At 36.2% G+C, this 26,883-nt stretch overlaps 2 protein-coding genes and 3 pseudogenes across 2 annotated transcripts; 4 read left to right on the top strand and 1 right to left on the bottom strand.

Annotated features, from left to right (window-relative positions):
- Nucleotides 1–343: 343 nt before the first annotated feature.
- On the bottom strand, nt 344–1,078 carry LOC148584672 (secreted RxLR effector protein 161 pseudogene; annotated as a pseudogene).
- Nucleotides 1,079–3,682: 2,604 nt separating this feature from the next.
- LOC132185091 (putative acetyltransferase At3g50280) lies at nt 3,683–4,711 on the top strand (annotated as a pseudogene).
- Nucleotides 4,712–6,237: 1,526 nt separating this feature from the next.
- Nucleotides 6,238–7,101, top strand: LOC148584673 (uncharacterized; annotated as a pseudogene).
- A 5,737-nt stretch (nt 7,102–12,838) lies between these two features.
- Nucleotides 12,839–24,699, top strand: LOC132185090 (laccase-15-like). Its single transcript, XM_059598910.2, has 8 exons — nt 12,839–12,856; nt 19,249–19,344; nt 19,463–19,614; nt 21,160–21,404; nt 21,733–21,858; nt 22,736–23,336; nt 24,001–24,359; nt 24,488–24,699. Exons 2-8 carry the CDS (start codon nt 19,261–19,263, stop codon nt 24,697–24,699), a joined length of 1,779 nt encoding a protein of 592 aa, XP_059454893.2. The 5' UTR covers nt 12,839–12,856; nt 19,249–19,260.
- On the top strand, nt 14,544–16,213 carry LOC132184111 (putative acetyltransferase At3g50280). Its single transcript, XM_059597615.1, has one exon. It carries the CDS (start codon nt 14,686–14,688, stop codon nt 16,054–16,056), a length of 1,371 nt encoding a protein of 456 aa, XP_059453598.1. The 5' UTR covers nt 14,544–14,685; the 3' UTR covers nt 16,057–16,213.
- Nucleotides 24,700–26,883: the final 2,184 nt, after the last annotated feature.

The raw sequence follows: 26,883 nt of genomic DNA on the forward strand, positions 1-26,883 counted from the left end.
AGCCAACACTGAACAATCTAGAATGAGTTTATATATATATATATATATATATATATATATTTCAGTGCTCTGCAGCCACTTAACTGTAATTTGTTATTACCCTTTAAACCTTAAACTACTTGTAAATAGTTTAAGGTTGGGTTCCTATTACAGGTGACTTTTAAATAAAAGGTTTCAAACCCATTCCACTAGATGTACTTTTCACTAAAGCTCTCAAGAATCCCTTGGTAAATGGATCTGCCAAGTTTTTACTTGACCGCACATACACATTAGTAATAATACCATCGATTATTAAATGTTTGACATATTCATGTCTCAAGCTTATATGTCTAGATTTTCCATTCTAAACTTTACTATATGCCCTAGACATAGTAGCTTCAGTATCACAGCACAAAGAAATGGCTGGCATCAGCTGTGGCCACAACTCTATATCTAATAACAAATTCCGCAACCATTCTGCCTCTTTGCCCGCTGCTGCCAAAGCTATAAATTCGGATTCTACTGTGGAATGTGAAATACACACCTGTTTCTTAGAAGCCCATGAAACCGCTCCACTACCAAGGGTAAAAACCCACCCAGACATAGCCTTGTTATCACTCACACTAGTTATCCAACTAGCGTCAGTGTATCCTTTTAGTACTGATGGAAAATTGGTATAATATAGTCCTAATCCAATTGTTCTTTTAAGGTATCCAAGGACTCTACCAATTGCTTTGCAATATTCCGTACTAGGATTGTTCGTATACCTAGAAAGTTTACAAACTGCAAAGGAAATATCTGGCCTAGTGTAATGCATTGCGTACATTAAGCTACCAATTGCATTAGCATATTCTAACTGAGCAATTGCCCTATCAGAATTCTCAGTTAATTTAAATGCAGAATCATATGGGGTACTTGCTTCTTTAATTCCTAAGTGTTGAAATTTTAGAAGCATTTTCTCAATGTAATGAGACTGACATAGAGCATAGCCCCCACCATATTTCTTTACTTTGATACCTAAGATAGTATCAACTTCCTTAAGATCTTTCATTTTGAACTTTGACGTTAGATACTTCTTAGTTTCAAATATTCCTTCCATATTTGTTCCAATATTAACAAGTCATCCACATAAAGACAGATAATAACACCATAACAATCAGTGAATTTAGAATAAATACATTTATCAGTATTGTTATGTTTAAATCCGTGAGATAAAATAACCGAGTCAAATGTCCCATGCCATTGTTTTGGTGCTTGCTTTAATCCATACAACGACTTAACTAATTTGCAAACTTTCTTTTCATTGCCAAACATAACAAATCCTTCCGGTTGTTCCATGTACACCTCTTCGTCAAAATTACAATTTAAAAATGCAGTCTTAACATCCATTTGATGTACATATAAATCAAAAATAGAAGCTAGTGCCATAAGCACTCTAATGGATGTTACTCTAGCTACCGGTGCATAGGTATCAAAATAATCTATGCCTTCATTTTGTTTAAATCCTTTAGCTACCAATCTCGCCTTAAATGTTTGGAGAGACCCATCTGTATTGTATTTCCTTCTAAATACCCATTTAAATCCTATAGGTTTAGATCCATGATGCAAATCAACTAAAACCCAAGTATTATTTGACAATATTGAGTCCATTTCATCATTAATTGCCTCTCTCCAAAATGCAACATCTCTAGAAGCCATAGCTTCTTTATATGTTTTAGGATCTTCTTCTATATTTAATAAAATGTGTATTTTGTTTAGAACAATTTCTCTGTTTCCTTTCAAAAGAAAAACAATAGCCTGCGATGACACAAAATCAGGATCCAAGTTCTTTTCTTTTCTAGCTCTTTGACTTCTCCTAGGTTCAGTTAAAGCCTCATGATTTTTTCTTTTATTTTCCTCTAATAAACTAGGATTTAAGTCAAGTTCTGGTGTTTGAGTAGGATTTGAAACAGTTTTAGAATCATTATAGAATTTATTTTCAATAAATTCTACATCCTTTGATTCTACTATGATATTAGAATCCAAATTTAAAAGTCTATAAGCTTTTGAATTTTCAGCATATCCCACAAAAATACTCTTCAAAGCCCTTGGTCCTAATTTTGTTCTTTTTGGGTCTGGAACTCTGTAAAAGGCTAAACAGCCCCCATACCCGAAGGTATTCCAGATTTGATTTTCTGCCTTTCCACAATTCATATGGTGAAACTTTAAAAATCTTAGAAGTTATTTTGTTATGCACATGGCATGCTGTAAGCAAAGCTTCTCCCCACAAATTAAAATTTAACTTTGCATTCAAAATCATAACATTTACCATATCAACTAGTGTCCTATTTTTCCTTTCTACTAAACCATTTTGTTGTGGGGTATAGGGTGCACTAGTTTGATGTATAATGCCATTCTCTTTGCAATATAGAGAAAATGCGGTAGGAAAGTATTCTCCACCTCTATCACTGTGAAGTATCTTAATTTTCTCTTCCCTTTGATTTTCAACAACAGACTTATAACATTTAAACATACTGAAGGCCTCATCTTTACTTTTCATTATATATATATCTTGAAAAATCGTCAATGAAAGTAATGAAGTATGTATTGCCTCCTCTAGTTAAAACGCCGTTAAGTTCACAAACATCAGAATGCACAAGTTCTAATAATTGTGAATTTCTGTTTGTTTTTGGGAAAGGCTTCTTTGTCATTTTCGCTTGAATGCAAATTTCACATTTAGCACTATGATCATTATTATATGAAATCAAACCATGTTTTCATACGGATATAAATTGTTCACTATCACACACTAGCAAGCTTTTCAAGCTTGGTGGAAAAGCTCGATAGTGTGTGACAGTGAACAATTTATATCCAGATAAAAAGGTTAAGCATGGATATCATTATTCTCAAAATATTCATTGGGATGCCTTCACAATATTATAGCTTTAAATAATAAGGTTTATTACCTTTTTCCTCATCAACTATAATGCATTGTCACTTTGCCCCCATGAACTGACAATTCTACTGTCCGACCCTATCAAACTACCATTTTGTGCCCAAAAACCCCCTTCCGTTAGTCAAAGACGTTAACTCAGACAGTCAACCTGTCACGTGGTGCCCCACATGCCATCTTGAAATTTTCTACCTCACATTTTTCCCCCATCAACTACAATGCATTGTCACTTTGTCCCCATGAACTGACAACACTACTGTGGGCAAAAGTGGGATAGAAAATTTCAAGATGGCATGTGGGGCACACGAGTTGACAGTCTGAGTTAACGCTTTTGACTGACGGAATGGGAGTTTTGAACACAAAATGGTAGTTTGATAGGGTCGATTGTGTCTTCTACAAAGTAAGACAAGATTTTCATAACATAGCTCGCTCTGGTTAACCCCCAGAGTAAGGTTGTGCTTGTCTTGCACATCACCTTTTGGCAAGGACTAGTCCGTTAATCCCCTCTCTACGGAACTCTATTAGCCTAACCCCCTTTACTTAGGGTTAACGGCTTATGAGGCCACACCAAACAAATGGTGTGTTGCACTGCGTTCGATCATATACACATAACACACACACACACACACGGTACTGGTGTCACCACATTTGTCACATCATAAATAGCATCACATCACATATTATATTATCAAGTAGCCCAATAAATAGTTCATGTATATTTTTGAGATAACAGTTATAAAAATAGTTCATGTCACACTTTTCATGCATAAAATGGTATTTTATTTAGTTCAAGAGATAACTCGGGTTTGTGTTTAAAAGCTATGTATAAAATGCACAGGATCATTATTCATGAAAATACTAACAAAGATAGCCCACTTACCTTGATCCTCATATTCTCCTTCGACACACCGATGTGTAGCATTCTATTAATGTGGATGATCCTTTGAAAACCTTCTTGGAGGCTTTATATAAAAACCCTACATTAGTGTCACATAATATCCTGGTTAGAATAATACAATCTACAACCCCTTTTAGGATCCTAAACCTCAACACAATTGCAACCCCAAGACAATAGCAACTCATGCAATCTTCAATCTCCCTTTCACCCACCAAGATGAGATCATAGTAGATTTGAAGCACCCGCGCTACGAGAGAGGGTGTTCCACGTCTCACCCGAATCCATAGCAAAGCTCAAAGCGAAAGCCAATGCAGAGTACAAAACCAACAAGATCTCTTCCTTCCAGTCCTTGTCGGCACTCCTCTAGAGGTGCATAACACGTGTGAGTCGTCTACCGCTTGATCAGATAATTAGTTGCAAGTTGGCAACCAACAACAGATCAAGAATGAATCCACAACTTTCTTACGATTACTTTGGGAACTCAATTCATGCGGTGGCACGAGTAGCCACAACTAGTGAGTTGCTTGAACAGAGTCTTGGGTGGGCGGCATGGCAGCTGTGCCGTGGTTAACCACATTGACAAGGCGGTCCATGGATGACTTGACGCCTGGTAGCAATCTCCCATTATTTTCCAACTTGTTCGGTTTTTTGACCGATACAGTATAATGATGGGGAACTCACCCAGATTCAACATGTATGGTAATGAATTTGGGATGGGGAAAGCCATGGCACTTCGCAGTGGGTATGCAAATAAGTTTGATGGGAAAGTGTCATCGTTTCTGGGATATGAAGGAGGAGAAAGCATAGCTTTGGAGGTGTGCCTTCCACCAAACTTCATGAGCGCTCTTGAGTCTGATGAGGAGTTCATGGATGCCGCCACTTTGCCCCATCAATGGCAGTAGATTGCATATGACCATGCAAAATCTTCCACTTTATGAGGAAATTAAGAAAGCACTAACATACTTGTAAAGGTCTATTAGAATGTTTCGGTTTATCTAGCCTATAATTCTTATGATGATACAGACAGTGCAGGAAATGGAAAGGAATAATTGTCGACTGGTAATCTTAGAGTGTATTTTGCGAAGCAATATTATGTCATTATAAAGATAATCAATTGCAGAATATATCATACATGTTATAAGACATATCAAGTATTCCAAATACTCAAAACACATGTTTCAGTGAACAGTAGCAGCTACTAATTTACCATGTGGAAGATTAGAGCTCTACTCTTTTGATACAGAACAAAAAGTTGGAAAAGCAGGCTTAATTCAGAACCTCAAAGTGAAACCTAACTTCACATTTACCTTTAGCCATATTGAAGATAAACTCAACTTCTCCTGTGTAGAAGAGGTTAATGCAACGAAGGAGTCTGAATAGAGCAATCCAAAACAAACTCTAACTACTGCAGATAAAGATAAAGACCAACTCGGGTGATGTAAAACACTGGAATTATAAATACAACATAGCCTCTCTGGATTCGTCAATTGGTTGAGGCCGTTCATCAAACACTTTCTGTGTGTGCATTCGTTTAAGCCGTTCCATACCTCTAACCAATTAGACCCTCTTCAAAAAAAAATTCCCACCACGGAATAAAAAACATATAAAAGCAGTTTGGCATAAACAACGTATAAAAGATACCATCCCCAGTATACTTCTTCGAGCTGAACAATTAAACTATGCTTCAGTTTAATATTAAACAATTAATCGCGTGAAAATTATAATAATTAGATTTAGGGATTTGGACATTGATTAACAATATAAAATACAACGAAAAGCCATAGATTAGGCAGCCAAGCTAGGACTTGTGCACAGTGCTTGAGTTGATTATCAATAAACAGCCAAACAGGGAAGACCTCTAGTACTATCAGGAACTTAAAGTATTTAGAGTTGTTGTTTTGTATAACTTCTAACTAACGAACCAATTCAGTTAACTTAGTTGCATTTAGTTAGCTGTTAGTTAAACTTATAGTTAGTTAGTTAGATAGTTCTATGTTATATAAACTCCTCTGTATTGTAATTACATTCATTCAAGTAATGCGAACAGAAAGTTTCTCTCAATTCTTGAGTTCACAAGTTTTCATTATGTTGGTTTTTATTCTTGTTATGGTATCAAAGCTCTTCACGAGTTTGTGAAGAATTCATCAATGGAGTTTGTTCCGTCATCCTCAACCGGCGTTCCTTCTGTTCCTTCTTCTCATCCTTCTTCAGCTGAATCCAGTCCATTCTTTCTCACCAATGCTCATAATGCGGCATTTTGTTGGTGTGCACACCGCTTTCTAGAGATAATTACAATTCTTGGAGTTGTTTTTTGCTCATGGCTCTCAGTGCCAAGAACAAGATTGGGTTCATAGATGGTTCTTTGAGAGAAATAATGAACACAGCTAGTACTGAGTTTAGAATTTGGAATCGTTGTAATGATCTGGTTGCATCATGGATTATGAATTCCATCTCAAAGGAGATTGCAACTTCTCTTATCTACATAACCAATGCTGAAGATATTTGGTTGGATTTGAAAGAAAGATTTTCACAGAAAAATAGTCCAAGAATTTTCCAGTTGTAGAAGTCTCTTTCCACTCTCACTCAAGACAACATGCCTGTAAGTCAATATTTCACTCATCTTAAAGCCTTATGGGATGAATGGAACAATTTCAAACATCTGGATTTATGCGATTGTTGTCAGTGTGGAAAGATGAAGAAAATTATTGATCTTCGAGGCCAAGAATATATAATTCAATTCCTTATGGGTCTCAATGATTCTTCCTCCCAGATTCGGGGCCAAATCCTTCTTAAGGATCCAATTCCATCTATAACTAAAGTTTTTTCTTTGATTGTTCAAGAGGAAAAACAAAGAGAAATCTCTCTTAGTTCATTATCTCATGAGACCGCTACACTTATGACAAGAACTCAACAAGTTGGAAATATGTTTATTCAACCTGCAAAATAGAGCATTACTAGGAAAGAACGCCCAATATGTTCTCATTGTAAGATTCTTGGACACACTGTAGACAAATGTTACAAGCTTCATGGCTACCCTCCCGGTTTTAAGTTTACAAGAAATAAGATAGCTTCACATTCAGCCAATTATGTTCAAGAAGTTACCAATATGGAAGAGTTTTCTCCTTCTCCTCAACATTTCTCTCCACAATTGCCAATTACATCTAATCAATGTCAACAATTGATAAGCATGCTGAAACAATATTCCCCAATGCCCTCTGTAATGTATCCATCAATGCCTTCTATCATGTCTCCAGCTTCCGCAAACATAGTAGGCAGTGTGTGCATAATCTGATGATTTTTTTTCAAAGAGGACACGTTCTTATTCTGACATTGATCTTCTTCAATACTCTATTTTTTTTGCTAATACAATTTACCCTCCTACTCACAATGATCCAAAACACAATCCTTGGATCCTAGACACGGGTGCTACAGATCACATGATTTGTTCCTTATCATTTTTTACTTCCATTACAACTCTATTTTCCACTCATGTCAAATTACCAAATGGCACTGTTGTTTTTGTTACACATATAGGAACTGTCAAAATTGCAAAGAGTCTTACGCTCACTGATGTGTTGTTTGTTCCTTCTTTTACTTTCAATTTGATTTCTGTCAGTAAACTCATCAAGAAATTACATTGTTGTCTTATCTTTCTTGCTGATTTTTGTTTCATACATAATCTACACCATTGAAAAACGATTGGTGTGGGTAAGGAACAAGGTGGCTTATTTCATTTACTGCAGCAATATGAAGGTTTGGTTTCATCATCTTCTCCTTCTTCTTTGCATGTTTTTTCTACTCAAATAATAACACCATCAACTAATGTGTGGCACTATAGGTTAGGTCATCTGTCTAATAATAGGTTACAACTGTTGCAAAGCATTGTACCTGAATTTTTTTTTTTTTTTTATTCCAAACATGTATGCACTATCTGTCCACTTGCTAGACAGCATGGGTTACCTTTTGTTTCAAGTTCTTCTGTTTCAACTTCCCCATTTGATATGATACATTGTGACATTTGGGGACCTTTCTTTACCAAATTAATAAATGGTTATAGTTATTTCCTTACTGTTGTGGATGATTATAGCAGATTCACTTGGGTACATCTGTTACAACATAAATCACAAACTAGAACAATTCTTCAATCTTTCTTTAATCTAGTCCAAACTCAACATAATACCAAAATCAAGTGTGTGAGATTTGATAATGGTTCTGAATTTAAAATGGATGATTTTTTTTTTAAAAAAAAACAAGGACCATACATCAGCTTAGTTGTGTTGAAACTCCTCAACAAAATTCTATTGTTGAGAGAAAGCATCAACATCTCTTGACTGTGGCTAGGTCTCTTAGGTTTAAAGCTCATCTTCCTTTACCTTTCTGGGGAGAATGTGTTCTTACTGCCACACATCTCATCAACCGAATTCTTACTCCTAATCTTGCAAATAAATCTCCTCATGAACTGTTATTTTTATAGCCCCCATTATACTCCCACCTTAGAGTCTTTGGTTGTTTTAGTATATGCTTTCACCTTAACCAAAAATTGTACTAAGTTTGAACCTAGAGCTGTACCATCCATCTTCATTGGGTTATCCATATGCAATGAAAGGTTATAAACTTTACAATCTTTCCACAAATACTGTTTTTATCTCAAGAAATGTTATCTTTCATGAAACAATCTTTCCATATGCCTCCAATCTTACTAATCCTAATGCAAATGGCTGTTTTAGTCATAGTCCAAATAGTCATACTGATTCAGTCAACATTGATCATTCTCTATTAGCCAATGACCTTCATAGCTCTCCATTTGTTATTCCAAATCTGAGTTCTCCTGTTGTTATTCCAAATTTGAGTTCTCCTGCTACTATTCCATTTCCAAATCCTAGCTCTCCTACTGATATTCAATCTACAAATAGTTCCCCTGCTTTAGTTAACAATTTTGTTGACCTACATTTCAAATCTAACTCCAATCCTACCATTCATGAGAATCAATCTTCTCACCCCATCATTCAACCTAGAAAATCTTAGAGGATGAAACAAACTCCAAGTTATCTGCAAGATTATCACTGTCACTTGGCTTCTTCTCCACTTATTTCTAATTCAATGGTCAATGATTCTTCTTCCATTTCAGGTATTACTCATACATTGTCTCCTTCCATTTCTTATGATCGTTTATCTTTGAATCATAAACACTTTTGTTTGTCTATTTCATCACAAGTTGAACCACAATTTTATCACCAAGTTGTTTCCAGTCCAGAATAGAGAGTTGCCATGAAGAAGGAGATAGAAGCTCTTGAGGAAAACAAGACATGGGTTGTCACTGATTTTCTTGTAGATAAACATCCCATTGGTTGCAAATGGGTATATAAAATCAAACATAATTCTAATGGCAGTATTGAGAGGTACAAGGCAAGGTTAGTTGCCTACACCCAAAGTGAATGATTGGATTATCATGAGACCTTTTCTCATGTGGCAAAGATGACTATGTACTGTCTGAACCCTATTAGCAATTGCAGCTGCAAAATGTTGGATTCTACATCAGTTGGATGTGAACAATGCATTCCTTCATAGGGATCTTGATGAAAAAGTATATATGATCATGCCACCTAGTTTCAACACTAAGGGAGAGTCTAAGGTGTGTAGATTAACCAAGTCCTTATATGGCCTTAAACAAGCCCCAAGACAGTGGTTTGCTAAATTTTCTACCACAATTCTTGGTCTTTGTTTCACTCAAGAAAAGTCAGATTATTCCCTTTTTACTAGGGTTCAAGGGTCTTCTTATATTGTATTATTAGTGTATGTTGATGATATTGCAATTGCAAGTAATGATACTACAGCAGTAAAGGCTCTGACTTCCCTTCTCAATGAAAAATTTCGTCTCAAAGATTTAAGTACTTTGAAATTTTTCTTAGGTCTAGAGATTGCTAGATTTGATAAAAGGAATTCTGTTTCTCAAAGGAAATATGCTCTAGAAGTGTTACAAGATTCTGGTCTATTGGCTTCCAAGCTAGCTAAATTCCCAATGAAGCAAAATGTGAAGTTATCTAAGGATAATGACCCTTTGTTAGCTGATCCTACAAGCTATAGACGTTTCATTGGTAGGTTACTTTACTTGACAGTAACTAGACCAAATTTGTCTTACTCGGTTCAAACCTTGAGTCAATTCATGGATAAGCCTTGTCAGCCATATTTGGATGTAGCACATAGAGTTCTAAGATATATAAATTTTGAACCAGGGCAGGGATTATTTTTTCTAGCTCTTTTAGATTTTATGATCAAGGCTTTTTTTAATTCTGATTGGGCTGGTTGCCCTGACAGTAGAAGGTCTATCATAGGCTTTTGTGTGTTTATTGGTGACTTTATGATTTCTTGAAGACCAAAGAAGCAGCAAAATGTCTCCAGGTCCTCTGCTAAAGCTGAGTATAGGTCTATGGCGGCGCGGCTATTTCTTGTGAATTAACATGGTTGTTTTCTCTTTTGGATGATTTGCAAGTCTTTTGTCAGAAACCTGCTTTGCTTTTCTGTGATAGCCAAGCAACCCTTTACATTGCTGCAAACCCTGTTTTCCATGAACGAACAAAGCACATAGAGATTGATTGTCACTTGATTCGTGAGAAAATTCAGTTAGGGCTACTTAAGACTTTGCATGTTCCATCTCATCATCAATTGGCCGAAATCTTCACCAAACCTCTTGGTTTCGCATTGTTTCATGATCTTTTTTCCAAGATGTTTGCAATTGATCTCCACCATCCATCTTGAGGGGGAGTATCAAGAACTCAAAGTATTTTGAGTTTTTGTTTTGTATAACTTCTAACACTAATTCAGTTAACTTAGTTGCATTTAGTTAACTGTTAGTTAAACTTATAGTTAGTTAGTTAGATTAGTTCTATGTTATATAAACTCCTATGTATTGTAATTACATTCATTCAAGTAATGCGAACAGAAAGTTTCTCTCAATTCTTGAGTTCACAAGTTTTCATCCTATTGGTTTCTATTCTTGTTAGGCATCGTAGCTGTCTCTGCTACTGATGTGGATTTTCGCACTGCTAGGTTGCCCCACAAGATACTCACAAAACAAGGAAAGAACCACCCAGTACTGTTGTAAGCACATGCTGGTGATCAGTTATCAACTTTTTATGAGTTTTCTGATTGTTGGCCATACAATGGACTCTTATATATGGCCACTATATCTAATATATTTTTTAAGCAAGTAATCTTCAGCAGAGAATTTGTTCATCCATCTTGCTTCTTCAAGCTTTAAAAGAAGGCATCTTCCTGTGTTGTTGAAGCCTAGGAGAATCTACTCATTCTTCAATGGCCTTTGTGGAGATAATGCATTCTTCTATGTTATCTACTGTTAGTTAGTTTCTCTTTAACTTTAAAATTGGGGCTACTTCACACAGTTAATATCATTGCCGATTAAGTCCCATATGAGAAGAATTTTGAAAAGGACAGAAAACCGTATGATTCACTTCTGTTTTAGAACATGAAAAACTTGGGTGAACAAAACATAAGATTCCATTTTTCACTTCCTCGGCAAAACGGTGCATATTGAGTTAGATTGATGGACGTTAAACAATTGGGAGAAAATGTAATAGAAGGGTTTATAACGGATGAACTTAAGGAGTTAAAAAGTGAGAAAAAACATTGAGGGTGTTTAAATTTTCACACATTGACTCAGAGATTTATTATAAAATTTTCCAAATAAAAAATATATGTTGGGGAAAATACATGGAGCACGGTGAGGCTTGCAGGTGTTTGATTAAAATTAAAAAGGTTGAAATTTTAGGTTTTAAGTTTATATATATGTTTTTCAAATTTGTGCATTCTCAATTGCTGTGGATGGAGCTCGTTGGACTAAGAGTAAAACGGAAAAGGATCATCTCCATTTCAAATGTCTTCTATTTCCTTCCATTAGTGTATTTAGAAGAGTAGTGTTGTCCAAAAATTTTAACCTAAAAAAAATTTGAACAATTTTGCCATTCTAAATGCACTGACTGAAGGAAATGGAGTGAATTTGAAATGGAGAGAATCTTTTTCCAAGTAAAACATAGTATATAATGTCATAAATATCATTGGAATGATCCACGAATTTTCCACCCATCAACTCATACCCATTCGTTTGTAAACATTGTTCAACTACACGTAAATTTCATCCTTTTAACACCTCGCTCTCTCCCCTACAGCTCTCCCTTTTTCCTTCATGGAAAACTCCTAGGACGTAGTCCTCTCCATCTCCCTTAACTCCATTATTCCTCTACTTTTCCTTAAACACTAACCCCCTAATCATCCTGCATCCTTCTATATCTTTCTTAAACACAACCCACTGATCATCCTGTATCTTTTCTACTTTTCCTTTTCTGTTATTTTCTGAAATTCTATGGAAGACTCAGTAACGTCCAAAGTTGATCTCCAAGCTCTCATTGCTGAGACTGAGGCGTTGGGATGGGAGAACTCGGATCAGCTAGAAATTCATGATGGTAATCCAGCTTCTCAAGAAGGTTTTGCGTTTATTGGTAAGCTCCTAGCTCTCAAACCTCTAAGTACCTATCATGTACGTCAAACTCTCTCTTCGAGTTGGAGTTTTGCAGCACCTCTTTCTATGGAGGTTTTGACTCCAAATAAGTATCTTTTTACAGTTCCTCTTGCAAGTGATTTCACTCGCTTAATCAATCAAGGCCCTTGGAATGTTAGAGGATCTCTCCTACTACTTCAACCTTGGTCTCCTAATCTTGTCATAGATGAAGTAAAGCTTCTCTTATGTTCATTTTGGGTCCAAGTGCATAATCTGCCTCATCAATATATGACAACTAAAAATGCCATCAGAATTGGCAAAGGGATAGGGACCCTTCTAGAGCTGGATATTAACAAATCTGTTGGTCTTATATGTCGACAATATATCCGTTTCAAGGTTGAAATCAACACATTCCTACCACTTGCACCGGGCTTCTATCTTTCACGTTCAGGTATGGAACCTCATTGGATTGCTTTTAAGTATGAAAGGTTGGATGATTATTGTGTTTCTTGTGGGCTTGTTGGACATAAGAAAGGTGTTTGTTCTGCTCCTCAAAATCTGGTTCCCCTAAAAAAGTATGCTATTTCTCTCCAAACTACTACCTATAGCAGCCCAAGGTTGGTAACACCAGTCCAACATGAAGACTCGGATTCAAGCTTGTCCTCTGCAGCTTCTGTGGGAAACTCCTCTTGTAGTATTGAGCCTTCTCAGAATGACGCTTCTTCATGCAAGAACCATACTCAAATGGTCCCATACGTGGCTTCCAAGCAAGCTCTTTTGGCCCCTCATGTGGTTCTAATTCAATCAATATGGTGCCACACGTGGCCTCCTATCAAGTGGGTCTTCCTTCTTCTTCATTTAATCTGGAGCCAGTACTACATGTGGAAAACCCAACCCCTTTGCTTGGAAGCTAGGAAAATTAATAGAAACGCAAACTTCTGTGCCCACTCAGTGGCACGTTGAGCCGTAGCCAGATCTCACTCTGGCAGCATTCTCTTTTCCTCTACTCCTTTCCTTTCTTCCCCTCTAGCTAGTGGGAATTAAGGATCCTCCCCTTTCTGTTTGTCTCTTGTAGTTTGTTGTTTTGTTGTTTGGTTTCTTGCAATGTACTTATAAAAAAAAAAAAAAAAAAAAAAAACCCCATTCCCATTCACACCATTTGGTTTAATATCCAGCATAAGCTAATAAATTAGGCGGTTGGTGGATTACTTTTGTTCTTTATATTGTTAGTCAAACAGTGTTAATTATGCGCCATTGCCATTTAGATTCAGTTCACCTATTGACTGGGTATAGGCCTATAGCAATATATGGAACAGTTTTCTTCCAAACATATCCTTAATCAAAAGCCACGCACAAGGTTATATGGGTGAGGGGAAGAAGAAAAATGCGATAAGAACATGTCTACTATGACAAGTGTCTTACTCACCAAGTTTCTAATTACCTCAATTAATGATGGACTTTAATATTTGAATTTAGAATTTACATTTTACCTGCATAGGTGGTGCATCCTAAAACAATCAATATAGAATTTTGCATGCCTAACGAACTGATTAAGAGATTAGATGTAGATCTATACGTATACCATGGTAAACGTTTCGAGGAAAGAGGGCGAAGCGATGACCATGACCAATGGAATGATCAACGAATTTTTCCACCCACCAACCCATTCAGACCGTTTCGTCGTGTCGTGCTTTTAACATTTCGTAGTTTATGATTTATATTCAGCAGGAGCTAATAAATGAGGAGGTTGGTGGGATTCCTTTTGTTCTTTATGTTGTTAATTCAAAATTCATAAAGCTTTACTTCTACACCATTGCTTAATCAACATATAATATATGGGTGATGGGAATAAGCAGCATGCGATAAAATCTATGTTGATTTGGTTGTCTTTTGAAATCATTTATGGACCAATTTCTAAATTAATTATGATGTTGCGGAGACTGTCTACTCTCTCTGGGTCGTTGTCTGTTTCAAAAATAGTCTAATTATTAAAAATTATGTCTCATCAAGTGAAAATTATTAGTTCAAATACTTTTTTTTTTTTTATGGAAATGAAAAATTAAAAATTAAAAAAAAAAAAAAATTGAAAAGAAAGGTCACGAGTGAATATTGACTAGGTCAACAACGATGGGCTGGAATATTATTATTTTAATTAAATTTTAACTGGATGCAGCCTTTACCGACTCTGGTGGAGGCATCCTAGAACAGTCCGTAAATTGGGCTGCTACGCAACCTGAAGTCAACATTTGCATATCTTGATCAACGGCATGAACCAGAGCGCGCCGCTTCTATAAAAGTAAAACTACGGTGATTGAAGAGATTCAAGAGAGCCACTTAAGCCTGTTAGCCTTCCCTGACCATCTGATGTCGAATCCTCAGAAAGTCCGGCACATCTCAGAGTGCTTTGTTAAACCAGAGCATGCTTTAGAAGAGGCCAAGCGGCCCTTTTACCTGACGCCATGGGATCTTGCCATGCTCTCTTCACACTATATCCAGAAGGGTCTTCTCTTCACCAAACCTCCGGCAGCAGATGAGCAAGAAGGCTTCATCGACACACTCTTGGACAGGCTTAAGCGCTCCCTCTCGAGAGCCCTTGTCCATTTCTACCCACTTTCCGGTCGCCTTGTGACACAAACAAATGAAAACCCACCTTCTTGCTTGATTTATGTTGACTGTGATAACAGCCCAGGAGCTAAATTCATCCATGCAGCTTTAGACATGACAATATCTGAAATTCTTTCACCGATTGATGTGCCGTTGGTTGTTCAATCGTTTTTTGACCATGACAGAGCTCTCAACTATGATGGGCATACCATGCCTTTGCTTTCCATTCAAATTACAGAACTGAAAGATGGAATTTTTGTAGGCTGTTCCATGAACCATTGCATTGTTGATGGAACTTCATATTGGCATTTCTTTAACTCTTGGTCCGAGATCTTTCAGGCAGATGGAAATGAAATCTCCCTTGCACGCCCGCCCATCCACAAGCGATGGTTTCCTGATGGTTGTGGTCCAATCATCAACCTCCCTTTCACCCACCAAGATGAGATCATCAGTAGATTTGAGGCACCCGCGCTGAGAGAGAGGGTGTTCCACTTCTCATCTGAATCCATAGCAAAGCTCAAAGCGAAGGCCAATGCAGAGTGCAAAACCAACAAGATCTCTTCATTCAAGTCCCTGTCTGCACTCCTCTGGAGGTGCATAACGCGTGCGCGTCGTCTACCGCTTGATCAGATAACCGGTTGCAAGCTGGCAACCAACAACAGATCAAGAATGGATCCACCACATTCTCAGGATTACTTTGGGAACTCAATTTACCCTGTGGCGGGAGTTGCCACAGCTGGTGAACTGCTTGAACAGAGTCTTGGGTGGGCGGCATGGCAGCTACACCAGGCCTTGGTTAACCACACTGACAAGGCGATCCATGGATGGCTCGACGCCTGGCAGCAGTCTCCCTTTATTTACCAACTTGCTCGGTTTTTTGACCGATACAGTGTAATGATGGGGAGCTCACCCAGATTCAACATGTATGGTAATGAATTTGGGATGGGGAAAGCAGTGGCACTTCGCAGTGGGTATGCAAATAAGTTTGATGGGAAAGTGTCATCGTTTCCGGGATATGAAGGAGGAGGAAGCATAGATTTGGAGGTGTGCCTTCCGCCGGACTTCATGAGCGCTCTTGAGTCTGATGAGGAGTTCATGGATGCCGCCACTCTGCCCCATCAGTGGCAGTAGTTTGCATATAACCATGCAAAATCTTCCACTTTATGACGAAATTAAGAAAGCCCTAACATACTTGTAAGGGTCTATAGGTTTCAGTTTATCTGTCCTTTGATTCTTATTATGATATTGACAATGCAGGAAATGGAAATGAATAATTGTCGACTGGTAATCTTAAGGGTGTATTTTGCGAAGCAATATTATGTCATTGTAAAGATAATTAATTGCAGAATATATCATACATGTTATAATTCATATCAAGTATTCCAAATACTCTAAACACTTGTTTGAGTGAACAGTAGTAGCTTTTAATTTACCGTATGGAAGATTAGAGCTCCACTCTTTTGATACATTACAAAAAGCCAGAAAAGCAGGCTTAATTCAGAATTTCAAAGTGAAACTTAACTTCACATTTATGTTCAGCCGTATTGAAATTAACTCAACCTCTCCTGCGTATAAGAGGTTAACGCAACAAAGGAGTCTGAACAGAGCATTCCAAAACAAACTGTAACTACTGCAGATGAAGATAAAGACCAACTCGGGTGATGTAAAATACTGGAATTATAAATACAACATCGTCTCTCTGGAATTGTCAATTGGTTGAGGCCTTTCATCAAACAATTTCTGTGTGTGCATTCGTTTAAGCCGTTCCATACCTTTAACCAATTAGACCCTCTTCAAAAAAACTTTCCCACCACGGAATAGAAAACATATAAAAGCAGTTTGCCATAAACAACGCATAAAAGATACCATCCCCAGTATACTTCTTCAAACTGAACAATTAGACTACGCTTCGGTTTAATATTAAACAATTAATCACGTGAAAATTATAACAATCAGATTCAGGGATTTGGACATTGATTAACAATATAAAATACAAAAAAAAGCCATAGATTAGGCAGCCAAGCTAGGACTTGCGCACAGTACTTGAGTTGATTATCAATAAACAGCCAAACAACTGATGTGGATTTTCGCACTGCTAAGTTGCGTGCCCCACAAGATACTCGCAAAACAGGGAAAGAACCACCGGTACTGTTGTTAGGACATGCTGGTGATCAGTTACCAACTTTTATGAGTTTTCTGATTGTTGGCCATACAGTGGACTCTTATATATGGCCACTGTATCTAATATATTTTTTAAGCAAGTAATCTTCAGCAGAGAATTTGTTCATCCATCTTGCTTCTTGAAGCTTTTCCACCAATGCCCAAAAAAAAAACAATAAAAAAAAATTCCAGCAATTTACAGAGAGCTTGAAAAGGTTAATAATTTCCCAATTTGGAAGGCTGTGTGATTTCAGCACGATGAAGCTTATAATAGTCATAGAGTAACCGAATCCATGATCACACATATATTATTTTCACAGCTGAGGACAACCAGAGCCATTCGCCACTGACGATGAAGCTTATAATAGTCTTGCGAGTCATTCACCATCTCTCTCTCACGTAGACACGTACTGTGGGAACCAAACTCAAAAGACTGTTTCTTGAGCTCAATAGATTCTTTTTTTTTTTTTTTTTTCCTTCGGATGGAACTCGGAAACAACGTGTTGGCCGCCGGTCGATCAACCTTTCTCAATTGACGATTGGGTTAAGAGCATGCATGAAGGCTGTCGGTTGGATTTGTTGAAGAATTTCAGTTGCGCACCACAACACGTGAGTACGTAATTTTAGCCCATTTAACAATTATAGTCACCTTAATTAAAGCCATTTAATTAATCCTTGGTGGATCGAATTAAAGAAACATTAAATCACGAAATAACAATTTCAATTGTCAAAACTGTACCCTACTAATTATCGCAATTTTAATACTCCTAAAATATGTCACTAATTGTCTGGATTTTAGACCTCCTATATTTATTTTCTCAAGTTTTCTATTATATATTATATGCATCCTATAGAATTGGAATAGAATGTCCAATTCAATTTTAAATATATATATGCATTTGACACAAGTTAAAGGCCCAATTCATTTTTAAATATGCCAGTAGTCGTAATTTTAGTCAACTCTCTTAAGCATTCGACTGTTTTATATATATATATATATACACACACTATTAGAATATTCTATTCTCCATCATATCTCACGTCAAATATTCTGGATTTGGGAGTTGTAACCCGCATTCAATCTCCATCTTTAAAGTTAATACAATACTATATAGCTTTGAGATGCACAATGTAATAGAATTGCTACCTAAAGCATTCATCTCTATTAAGAAATTCAAATTTGAATTTCAAAAAATAATTTGTGCCCCTTCCATCCACTGCGATCCAAAAGGGAGTCCATCCTTCCTCCCTTCTCTTTTTGCTTGTTTTTGTTTTAGATTTTGTTTAAACTCCAGCAGTAGCACCCAGCTTCTTCCACCGCTTTGACCATCTACTCCACCTTGCCGTTCATTGTCCTCCCCAATCTTTTGGTTTTGTCGGTTTCTGCAAGGGGTCTTAATTAGATTGGTTTTTTTCGTAGCAAATTTGCATTTTCGCCGCCGATCCAAGTCCTATACGTGTCATTACACCTTCTTTCCCGGCGTCAACGAGTCCTGTAGACAACAAACGTTTTCCCTCCGGTCGGCACACGATAGTTGTGGTTCGAACTCGTCAGAGCATGGATAGCGTGAATCTTAGCTTTTGCCTATATTTTTTTAGAGCTTTAAACTCTGTGATGCAATAGCTTTATGCTCGTAATCTTTTATGAAATGAGAAAAGATTTTCCTATTTAACAAAAAAAAAAAAAAAAATTCAAATTTGGGCCTTCGCTTGATTGGTTGGCCATCACTATCTCTCTCTCAGTTGACGATTGGGTTAAGAGCATGCACAAAGGCTGTTGGTTGGATTTGTTGAAGAATCTCGGTTGCGCATCACATCACGTGAGTAATAAGCTGAGAGAACTTTTGGTTGCAACCGCCGTTCGTCGGAAAAAATATATAAAATATATGCTTTTACCACCCTCGTCGTCTTCCGGAACCTACAAACAATTCAACGAATTCATGCACGCGTTCCATTCCGGTCACTGATCAGATCCATTATTGTGTATATAATAATGGTTGCAACCTATTCTTTAATATATTGATAATATAAAATAATGTGATTGTTGACTTGGAAAATTATGATTGTCACATCAGAAATTATCTTGCTCTCTCTCTCTCTCTATATATATATATAGAAATGAAGAGGAATCGTACACATGTATGAAATAAAATGAACTCCAAGAACATTTATACGATGATAGAGTATCTGGGCATTATGCTGCTTCTTGGACAGTCTTTTTGCATGGTTCAAGGCGATGTCCATTTCTATGATTTTATTGTAAGTCCGTCCTTATTACCATTTTCCTAGCTAGCCTGTAATTGGTGTTTCAAACATTCATATATAAGCTTTATCGGAATCATGCACCTTCATGAAATGTTCTGTTCTTCTTTTGTAGCTTAGGGAGAAAAACTTCACCAGGCTGTGTAAGACGAAGAGCATGCTGGTTGCAAATGAGAGTTTTCCAGGGCCAGTAATCCGGATTCACAAAGGGGATACGGTGTATGTTAATGTCCACAACCAAGGATACTATGGGATCACTATTCACTGGTAATTAATTAATGACAGTCTCCCCCAATTACCCCCATATTCTTTGCGTTAATTAAGATTGGTGAAAGGTAATTCCTTTATTTATCACCCATAAACGGTGAATATATAAATTAATTGGCCATTAATAAGATGCAAAATAATTAAATTCAAAGGCCAGTTTATTAATTATTGCCATCCATATTATCTGTTCTTTTTTCCTTTGGAAGAGGTTCTTTTGGTTGTCGTGTGTGTAGAGATCCTGTTGCATTGATTTCTTGCTGCTATTCTTGTTGGGTTTGCAGAAGATAAAAGAATAAAAATTAGTTTGCTAAACAGCACACCTTTATTTTACTATGCATTTTGTGCTTTTTAGTGTGTGTGTATATATATATATATATACACTAATGGGAAGACTTTTTTTTTTTTTTTCTAATTATGGGAAGACTTAAAGCCTCCTTGAGAAGACCATATACTACTCTCAAAAAAATAAAAAATGACATACAATATTAGTAAACAATTCATCTAGGCATGGACTTTAACGAATTGAAGAAGCCACAAATTAAGAGAAAACAATATTAGAAAAATATTTATAAATAATTCAAAATTAACGCAAGACACTCAAAATCATTTAAATTTTAGAGAAAAGTCTACATATTCCCCTTAAATTACCACCCAATTAACAATTTTAAGAGTGTTCAAACGGGGCGGTTATAATCGCCTCGCCACCAACCGCTAACTGCTTTGATAGGCGGATATAAAAAACCACTAACCGCTTAGGGCAGTTGCGGTTAGCGGTTTTAAGGGTTATATATAATAATATAAATATATATTTTATAATTTATATTAATAATAATTATAATATAACATCCAAAACTATGTCGTTTTGGCCATGTATGACTGTATGTATGTGAAATATAATGTGATATGTTATGTTTTGGGCCAAGTCTATTCAAAAACATTACCTGGCCCAAAAAAAAATAAAAAATAAAGTTTTTTTCATCTTTTTGGGAACACCTTGACCAAAAATGTTTAAAATAAGCCAAAAAATATAGGTTAGGGATGGCCCAAAACACTTTAAAAGCCCATGTAAAAAAAACGGTTATAAAACCACCGATTATTAGTTTGAATAACTGCTAACCGCCTATGCGGTTGCAATTATTAAAAATCGCTAAACGCAGTTGCGGTTGTGGCCAATAACTGCTAACCGTAACCACTTGTACAACCCTAGACAATTCCCCGCCCCTTGACTTTCAATTAGGACAATATCCCATTTGAATTACCAAAAAATTGACAATGTCCCCTCAAAGGCTAGCAAAATGAAGAAAAAAAAATGATCCTAAACTTTTTTTTTTTTTTTCAAAGATTAATTGGTAATAGTTTGAAGAAGGTATGTGGACTTTCTCCTAACTTTATCTCACCTTAAAATACAACAAACTAATTAAAAAAGAACACCTCCTAACACACATTAACAAACTCACCTTGGTTTCTAGGCGATCTTTAACATTTTGTCATAATTTAGAAGAAAGACATTAATTCTATGGATTGGGTATTATAATGCCATTATAGGCACGGTGTGATGCAACCAAGAAATCCGTGGTCAGATGGTCCAGAATACGTCACACAGTGTCCCATCCAACCCGGAACAAACTTCACGTATGAGGTTATATTTTCTGACGAGGAAGGAACCCTTTGGTGGCATGCTCATAGCGATTGGACACGAGCCACAGTTCATGGTGCCATAATTGTCTTGCCTCGAGTTGGATCCACCTATCCATTTGCCAAACCGGACGCAGAAGAGATCTTAGTTCTTGGTATGCAAAGATGTATATTTGTGTGACTAATAATGAATTTGGTACTATGATTTCGCAAACAAAAAGTATGATTTTAAATCAAATCACAAATAATGTATCATTTAGTAGTGCGTTTTTTTTTATAAAAAAATTGTGCGATTTAAAAACGTAGAAAAAGTTTTTGTTTTCAAATCGTAAACAAAGAGTGCGTTTTAAAAAATGCATGATTTTATAGGTCAAACTATGTTTTCAAATAGCAAACCCTGGCAAATCGTCAATGCAAGTCCGAGAAATAAGTTCTTGTACATTTAGCATAGATCTAATTCAATTTTGTTGAACGTACATTTAGCGGCATGGTACACTGGGGATTTGAAGGAGTTGGTGGATGAGGCCCTGGTAACCGGTAACGACTTGCCGAGTTCTGATGCTTATACAATCAACGGTGAACCGGGAGATTTCTGTGCTTGCTCCAACGGTATGCCTTTAGCTTTTGATTTTGTTAGCAAGGATCTTCAGCGATAGTACTAGTTAAAATACCTAGTGAAAAAATGTAATTCTCTAGTTTAGCTACAGATTTTATATTATATTCTCTACTTGCTTTTAAATATAATTTTTCATTTTTTTAAATTAATATATTCTATTTCTCATATTTTCATTTGGAAGAGAGAGGAATGGTGAGAAACAATTTTTTATTTGGACATTATTGTATATAGTGAATAGCATACTAGCAAAATAAAAGGAGAAACTTCACGAAACCCCTTGAACTTCTATGTGTTTTGAAATTATTCTCATATCTATTTTTTTTTTAAAAAAAAAAATTACTCTCACAAAGTTTAAAAATTTTCAATTTTTTGCGATGTCCTCCTTTTATTAGGATTTTCTGTTAAATCTGATCAAAATTCCTAAAATACACATTTTTTTTTATTAAAAAAAAAATTGCAAAGATTCAGCTGTAGGTATCTTTACAAATTTCGTTAAATCTTGATCAACACATGAATCCTTACAATTATTTTATTTTATTTTTATAATAAAAAGCAGGGATATTTTGAGAATTTTGACTGCATTTAACGAAAAATCCTAACGGATGGTAACATTGCGAAAAAATTGAAAGTTTGATATCTTAAGGTGAGAGTTTTTGAACTTCAATAGAGTAATTTCAAAACGCGTGAAAATTCAGAGTTATTTAGCGAAATTTTCCCTATATAAAATGTAAACATTAGCTCTGTTGTAAATGCTCTGATGGAGGCGCCGTAGATCATTTTCATATATTATGTCTCCAAGTAAAATTGTGGTATTTTCATCGTTCAAATTACCTAATGGACTCTGATTCAACGGCGATCTTAATACTGCAGAAATGACCTACCATTGGATGGTTGATTACGGCAAAACCTATCTTCTCCGAGTAGTCAATGCTGTGATGAACGCAGAAATATTCTACGCAGTTGCTGGACACAATCTCACTGTTGTCGGGATGGACGGACATTATATCAAACCCATCTCCACGTCATACATCATGGTAAGCCCAGGACAAACAATGGATATCTTATTCAAAGCAAACCAGTCTGTCGGCCAATATTACATGGCTGTCAGACATTACTCAAGCGAAGACCCCTCCGTCACAGCATTTGACCACGTCAATACAACTGCAATTGTAGAATACAGAGGGAATTATACGATCCCATCATCTCCTGAGTTTCCAAGTACACTTCCTTCTTACTTGGACTTCATCTCTGCCAGGAACTTCACCAATCGTATAAGGAGTTTGGCAAACAAAGAGTACCCAGTTGATGTCCCCCTCAACATTACTAAGAGAATGTTTATTACAGTTTCCATGAATTCCCTCTACTGTCCAACCTGTACCGGAGGGCTTGATGATGCAATTATTGCTACAAGCATGAATAACATAAGTTGGGTCAACCCTAGTACTACTGACGTGCTATATGCCTACTACAGGTTTTTCCCCATTTCTCAAATATTAATTGCATATGATTGTTGTATAAATGGAATGCCGTTACAGTGAAAATTAGTAAAGACTTGTAAAAAAAAAGGTTAATTTTTACTGCCATGTCATACCAGTTAGAACACTAGCAGCAAATACCTTATATATGTCATTCACTTCCTTATATTTAGGAATTTTTTTTTTAAAAAAAAAAACCACAAAAACCTATTCACATTAGATTCTGTACATTTAACCAATCTTCAAGGGTCACTATAATATTTCCAAATGTGTAGGGAGCCAAAAGTGATTCCTTATACATTATTTTAATATAAACATTTCTCTTGATTTTCTCCTCTTTCATATTTTTGTCTTTAATGGGAGATTGTGTTAGAATTTTATGAAAAAAAAAGTGTGAGTAGGTAGAGAACTTGTATTTTATAAAGAAATAATATTTTAATGGTATAAGAAAAATGTAAGGGAAGGTATTGTGAAATATATTTTCATAGAGAAGTAAAAAGTAATTTTGTACTATAAACTTGAGAAAAACAAAGAGAAGCTGCCTGCTGGTACTCCAATGATCTAAATAGCACTCTTGTATTATTGTAGAGGTGTATGTTGCTATTGAATATGCCGGTCTGTTTAAAAACATGATGAAGCAAAATCCTCTTGCGCATGCAGGAATATCAGTGGGGCTTACACCTCAGACTTCCCAGACTACCCGCCTTCATTCTATAACTTTACAGGTGATGAATTTTCAGAAAACATTGATTTAACAGTGCAAGGGACGAAGGTGAAGGTGTTGAACTATGGCGAGGAAGTGGAGATAGTTTTTCAAGGGACCAGCCTGCTATCAGGCTCGATGAATCATCCGATGCATTTGCATGGATATAGCTTCTACGTAGTTGGAATAGGTTCTAATAATTTTGATAATGAGACAGATCCAAAAGGGTTTAATTTGGTTGATCCTCCAGAAGTGAATACTTTCGGAGTTCCTAAGAAGGGATGGCTTGCCATCAGATTTCTTGCAAACAATCCAGGCATTTCTAATTACTCTTGTTGTTATATATTGTCGTTTGCCTTTCTTTCTTTCTTTCTTTCTTTTTTTTTGAAATTCCTTTGATTTAATAACTCGTAGGAGCTAAACACATCAAATGATTTTTCGCAGGTGTGTGGTTTTGGCATTGTCATTTTGATCGACATCTGAGCTGGGGTATGAACACTGCATTTATAGTAAAGAATGGGGCCACTACTGAGACAAGTATTCGCCAGCCACCTGTTGACATGCCTACTTGTAAAGTTCCGTTAAAATCTTGGATACGAAGTGACGATGGGTTGGATGAGGAAGAGACGGGGAACAAAACAAAATTGGGTTATTGATTTTAATCTATGCTTTATATAATATTTAGGGGCGACGGGTGTTTTTATAATTCAATAAATAGGCCGGTGTTGCCCTAAATTAATTTAAGTAATTCAATAGATTATGTTAGGTAAGTACTCAAGAAATGAAACATTGCCCCATGTTTTAGTTTTTAGTCTCTAGTTGGGCACGTTTTGTACTCCAATGGAGGCATATTTAAAATTATGAGAAAGTGATTTTCTCTCTTCTTTTCCTTCTCTTTAATTTCCCTCTTCTCTCTCTTTCTCTCCCCAACTTCTCTCTTCTCTCTCTCTTTGTCGGCTTGTTGAAGACATCCGAGAAAGAATAGGCCAATGTTGAAGACAATATCAGTGATGACCAGCTCGTCTTTACGTGTCGCGTGGAAGAATAGACCAGTGTTTGACTGTTGTTGGCGGCAGACTGAGCTCGGACCTCTTATGAATTTTACCAAGCCCGCCACTTGCCGGAGTCAACTTCCTTTTTCGGAGGGAGGGAATTGATGGGATCCTCGTTAGTTGTCCACGTGATCTGAAGAATCAGCTTTGCAGAATTGGAGTTTCTTTACGTTCACTAACTGCATATGTGAATGCGGTTAACAAAAAAATTATTAATAGTATATGCAGATGTGAATAGTGGTTTAAGGTAAGCGTATTCACTTACCCTTATAAATAAACAAAGAATAAGAAAATAAAAATATCCCAAACATCTTAGAAACTGCCATATATATCTGTTGGCTTTCCCTTCCTTATCAAGAACCCTCAAACCTTAAGTCAAAAAAAAAAAAAAAAAAGAACCCTCAAACCTAAGGAAACAACTTCCTCTATCAAAGACTCTTTTTCTTTCCCTCATTGCACTATGACGCAACCCATGGCAAACAAAAGAGGTAAATGGGACAATGGTATGAGATAGCCTCATTTCCACCAAGGTTCCAGCTAGCCCAAAAGTGATGAAAACACAATGACTATATTTTCCAAATTGTTTAAACTTTAAACAAAGGCCTCTATTAGGGCCCAAAAGACTAAGTATATGCCACTACAAAAAAAGTGCTCACCCCTCTGTATATGCTCACTCCTCTGTATACGACACTACAAAAAAATTATCAAATAGTAATTTTTGGAACGTTTTAAGTTAAAAAACGTCATTATTAATGTAGTGACGTTTGCATAGTCACATTTGTCAAAAGACTCTAAATATAGTGATTGGATTCAATAGTAGTGACGTTTGTACAATAAAAACGTTATTACAATGTGACATTTAGGGCGCGTCACCTTGGAATGTGACGCTTGAACAGCGCAAGCATCACCTTTTTGGAAGATGACGCTTGCACTATATATTCAAGTGTCCCTACTCTTTCATAAAAAGAAAAAATAATAATAATTTTTACCAAACAAATATTTATAATACCAAAAAAAAAAATAATAATTAAATTAAATTAATTTTTTTAACAAAAATAAAACAAATTCATTTTTTTTAAAATATATATATATAAATAAATTAGAGGGGTGGTTGGCAGCCACACCCCAACTCCCCCGAGGGGTGGCTGCCAACCTTTTTTTTTCAAATCTTTTTTAAACAAAAAAAAAAAAAAAATCATTTTTTTATGTGTGTAGATAAGAGAGGAAGAAATTTTGAAGATTTTGGGTGCGTGGATGTTATAAACGCAAATTTTGAGCGCCAATTTTTTTAAAACTTATGTAGTGTCGTTTGAACAGTAACACACTATTCAAATGGCGCATTTCAAACATGAATAGTAACACTATTGAAACATTGTCTTTTCAAAAACGTGAATAGTGATGTATGAATAGTAATATTATTTAAATATGGTCTTTCATGGGTAAATAGTAACACTATTGAAACATCACTTTTCAAAAGCGTGAATAGTAATACTATTGAAACATCATCTTTTCAACGCGTGAATAGTGACACTTAAATAGTAACACTATTGAAACATGGTCTTTTTAATGTGTGAATAGTGATGCATAAATAGTAACATTATTCAAACGTCACATTTCAGTGTGTGAATGGTAACGCATGAATAGTACCACAATTGAAACATTGCTTTCCAAAAGTGTGAATAATGACGCATAAATAGTAATACTATTCAAATGTTGCATTTTATGTGTAAATAGTGATGCATGTATACTGCACACTCTTGAAAATGTCGACTTTCAAGTGTGAATAGT

Source organism: Corylus avellana, chromosome 7 (genome assembly GCF_965113065.1).
Source record: "Corylus avellana chromosome 7, dhCorAvel1.hap1.2, whole genome shotgun sequence".
NCBI classification, from domain to species: Eukaryota; Viridiplantae; Streptophyta; class Magnoliopsida; order Fagales; family Betulaceae; genus Corylus; species Corylus avellana.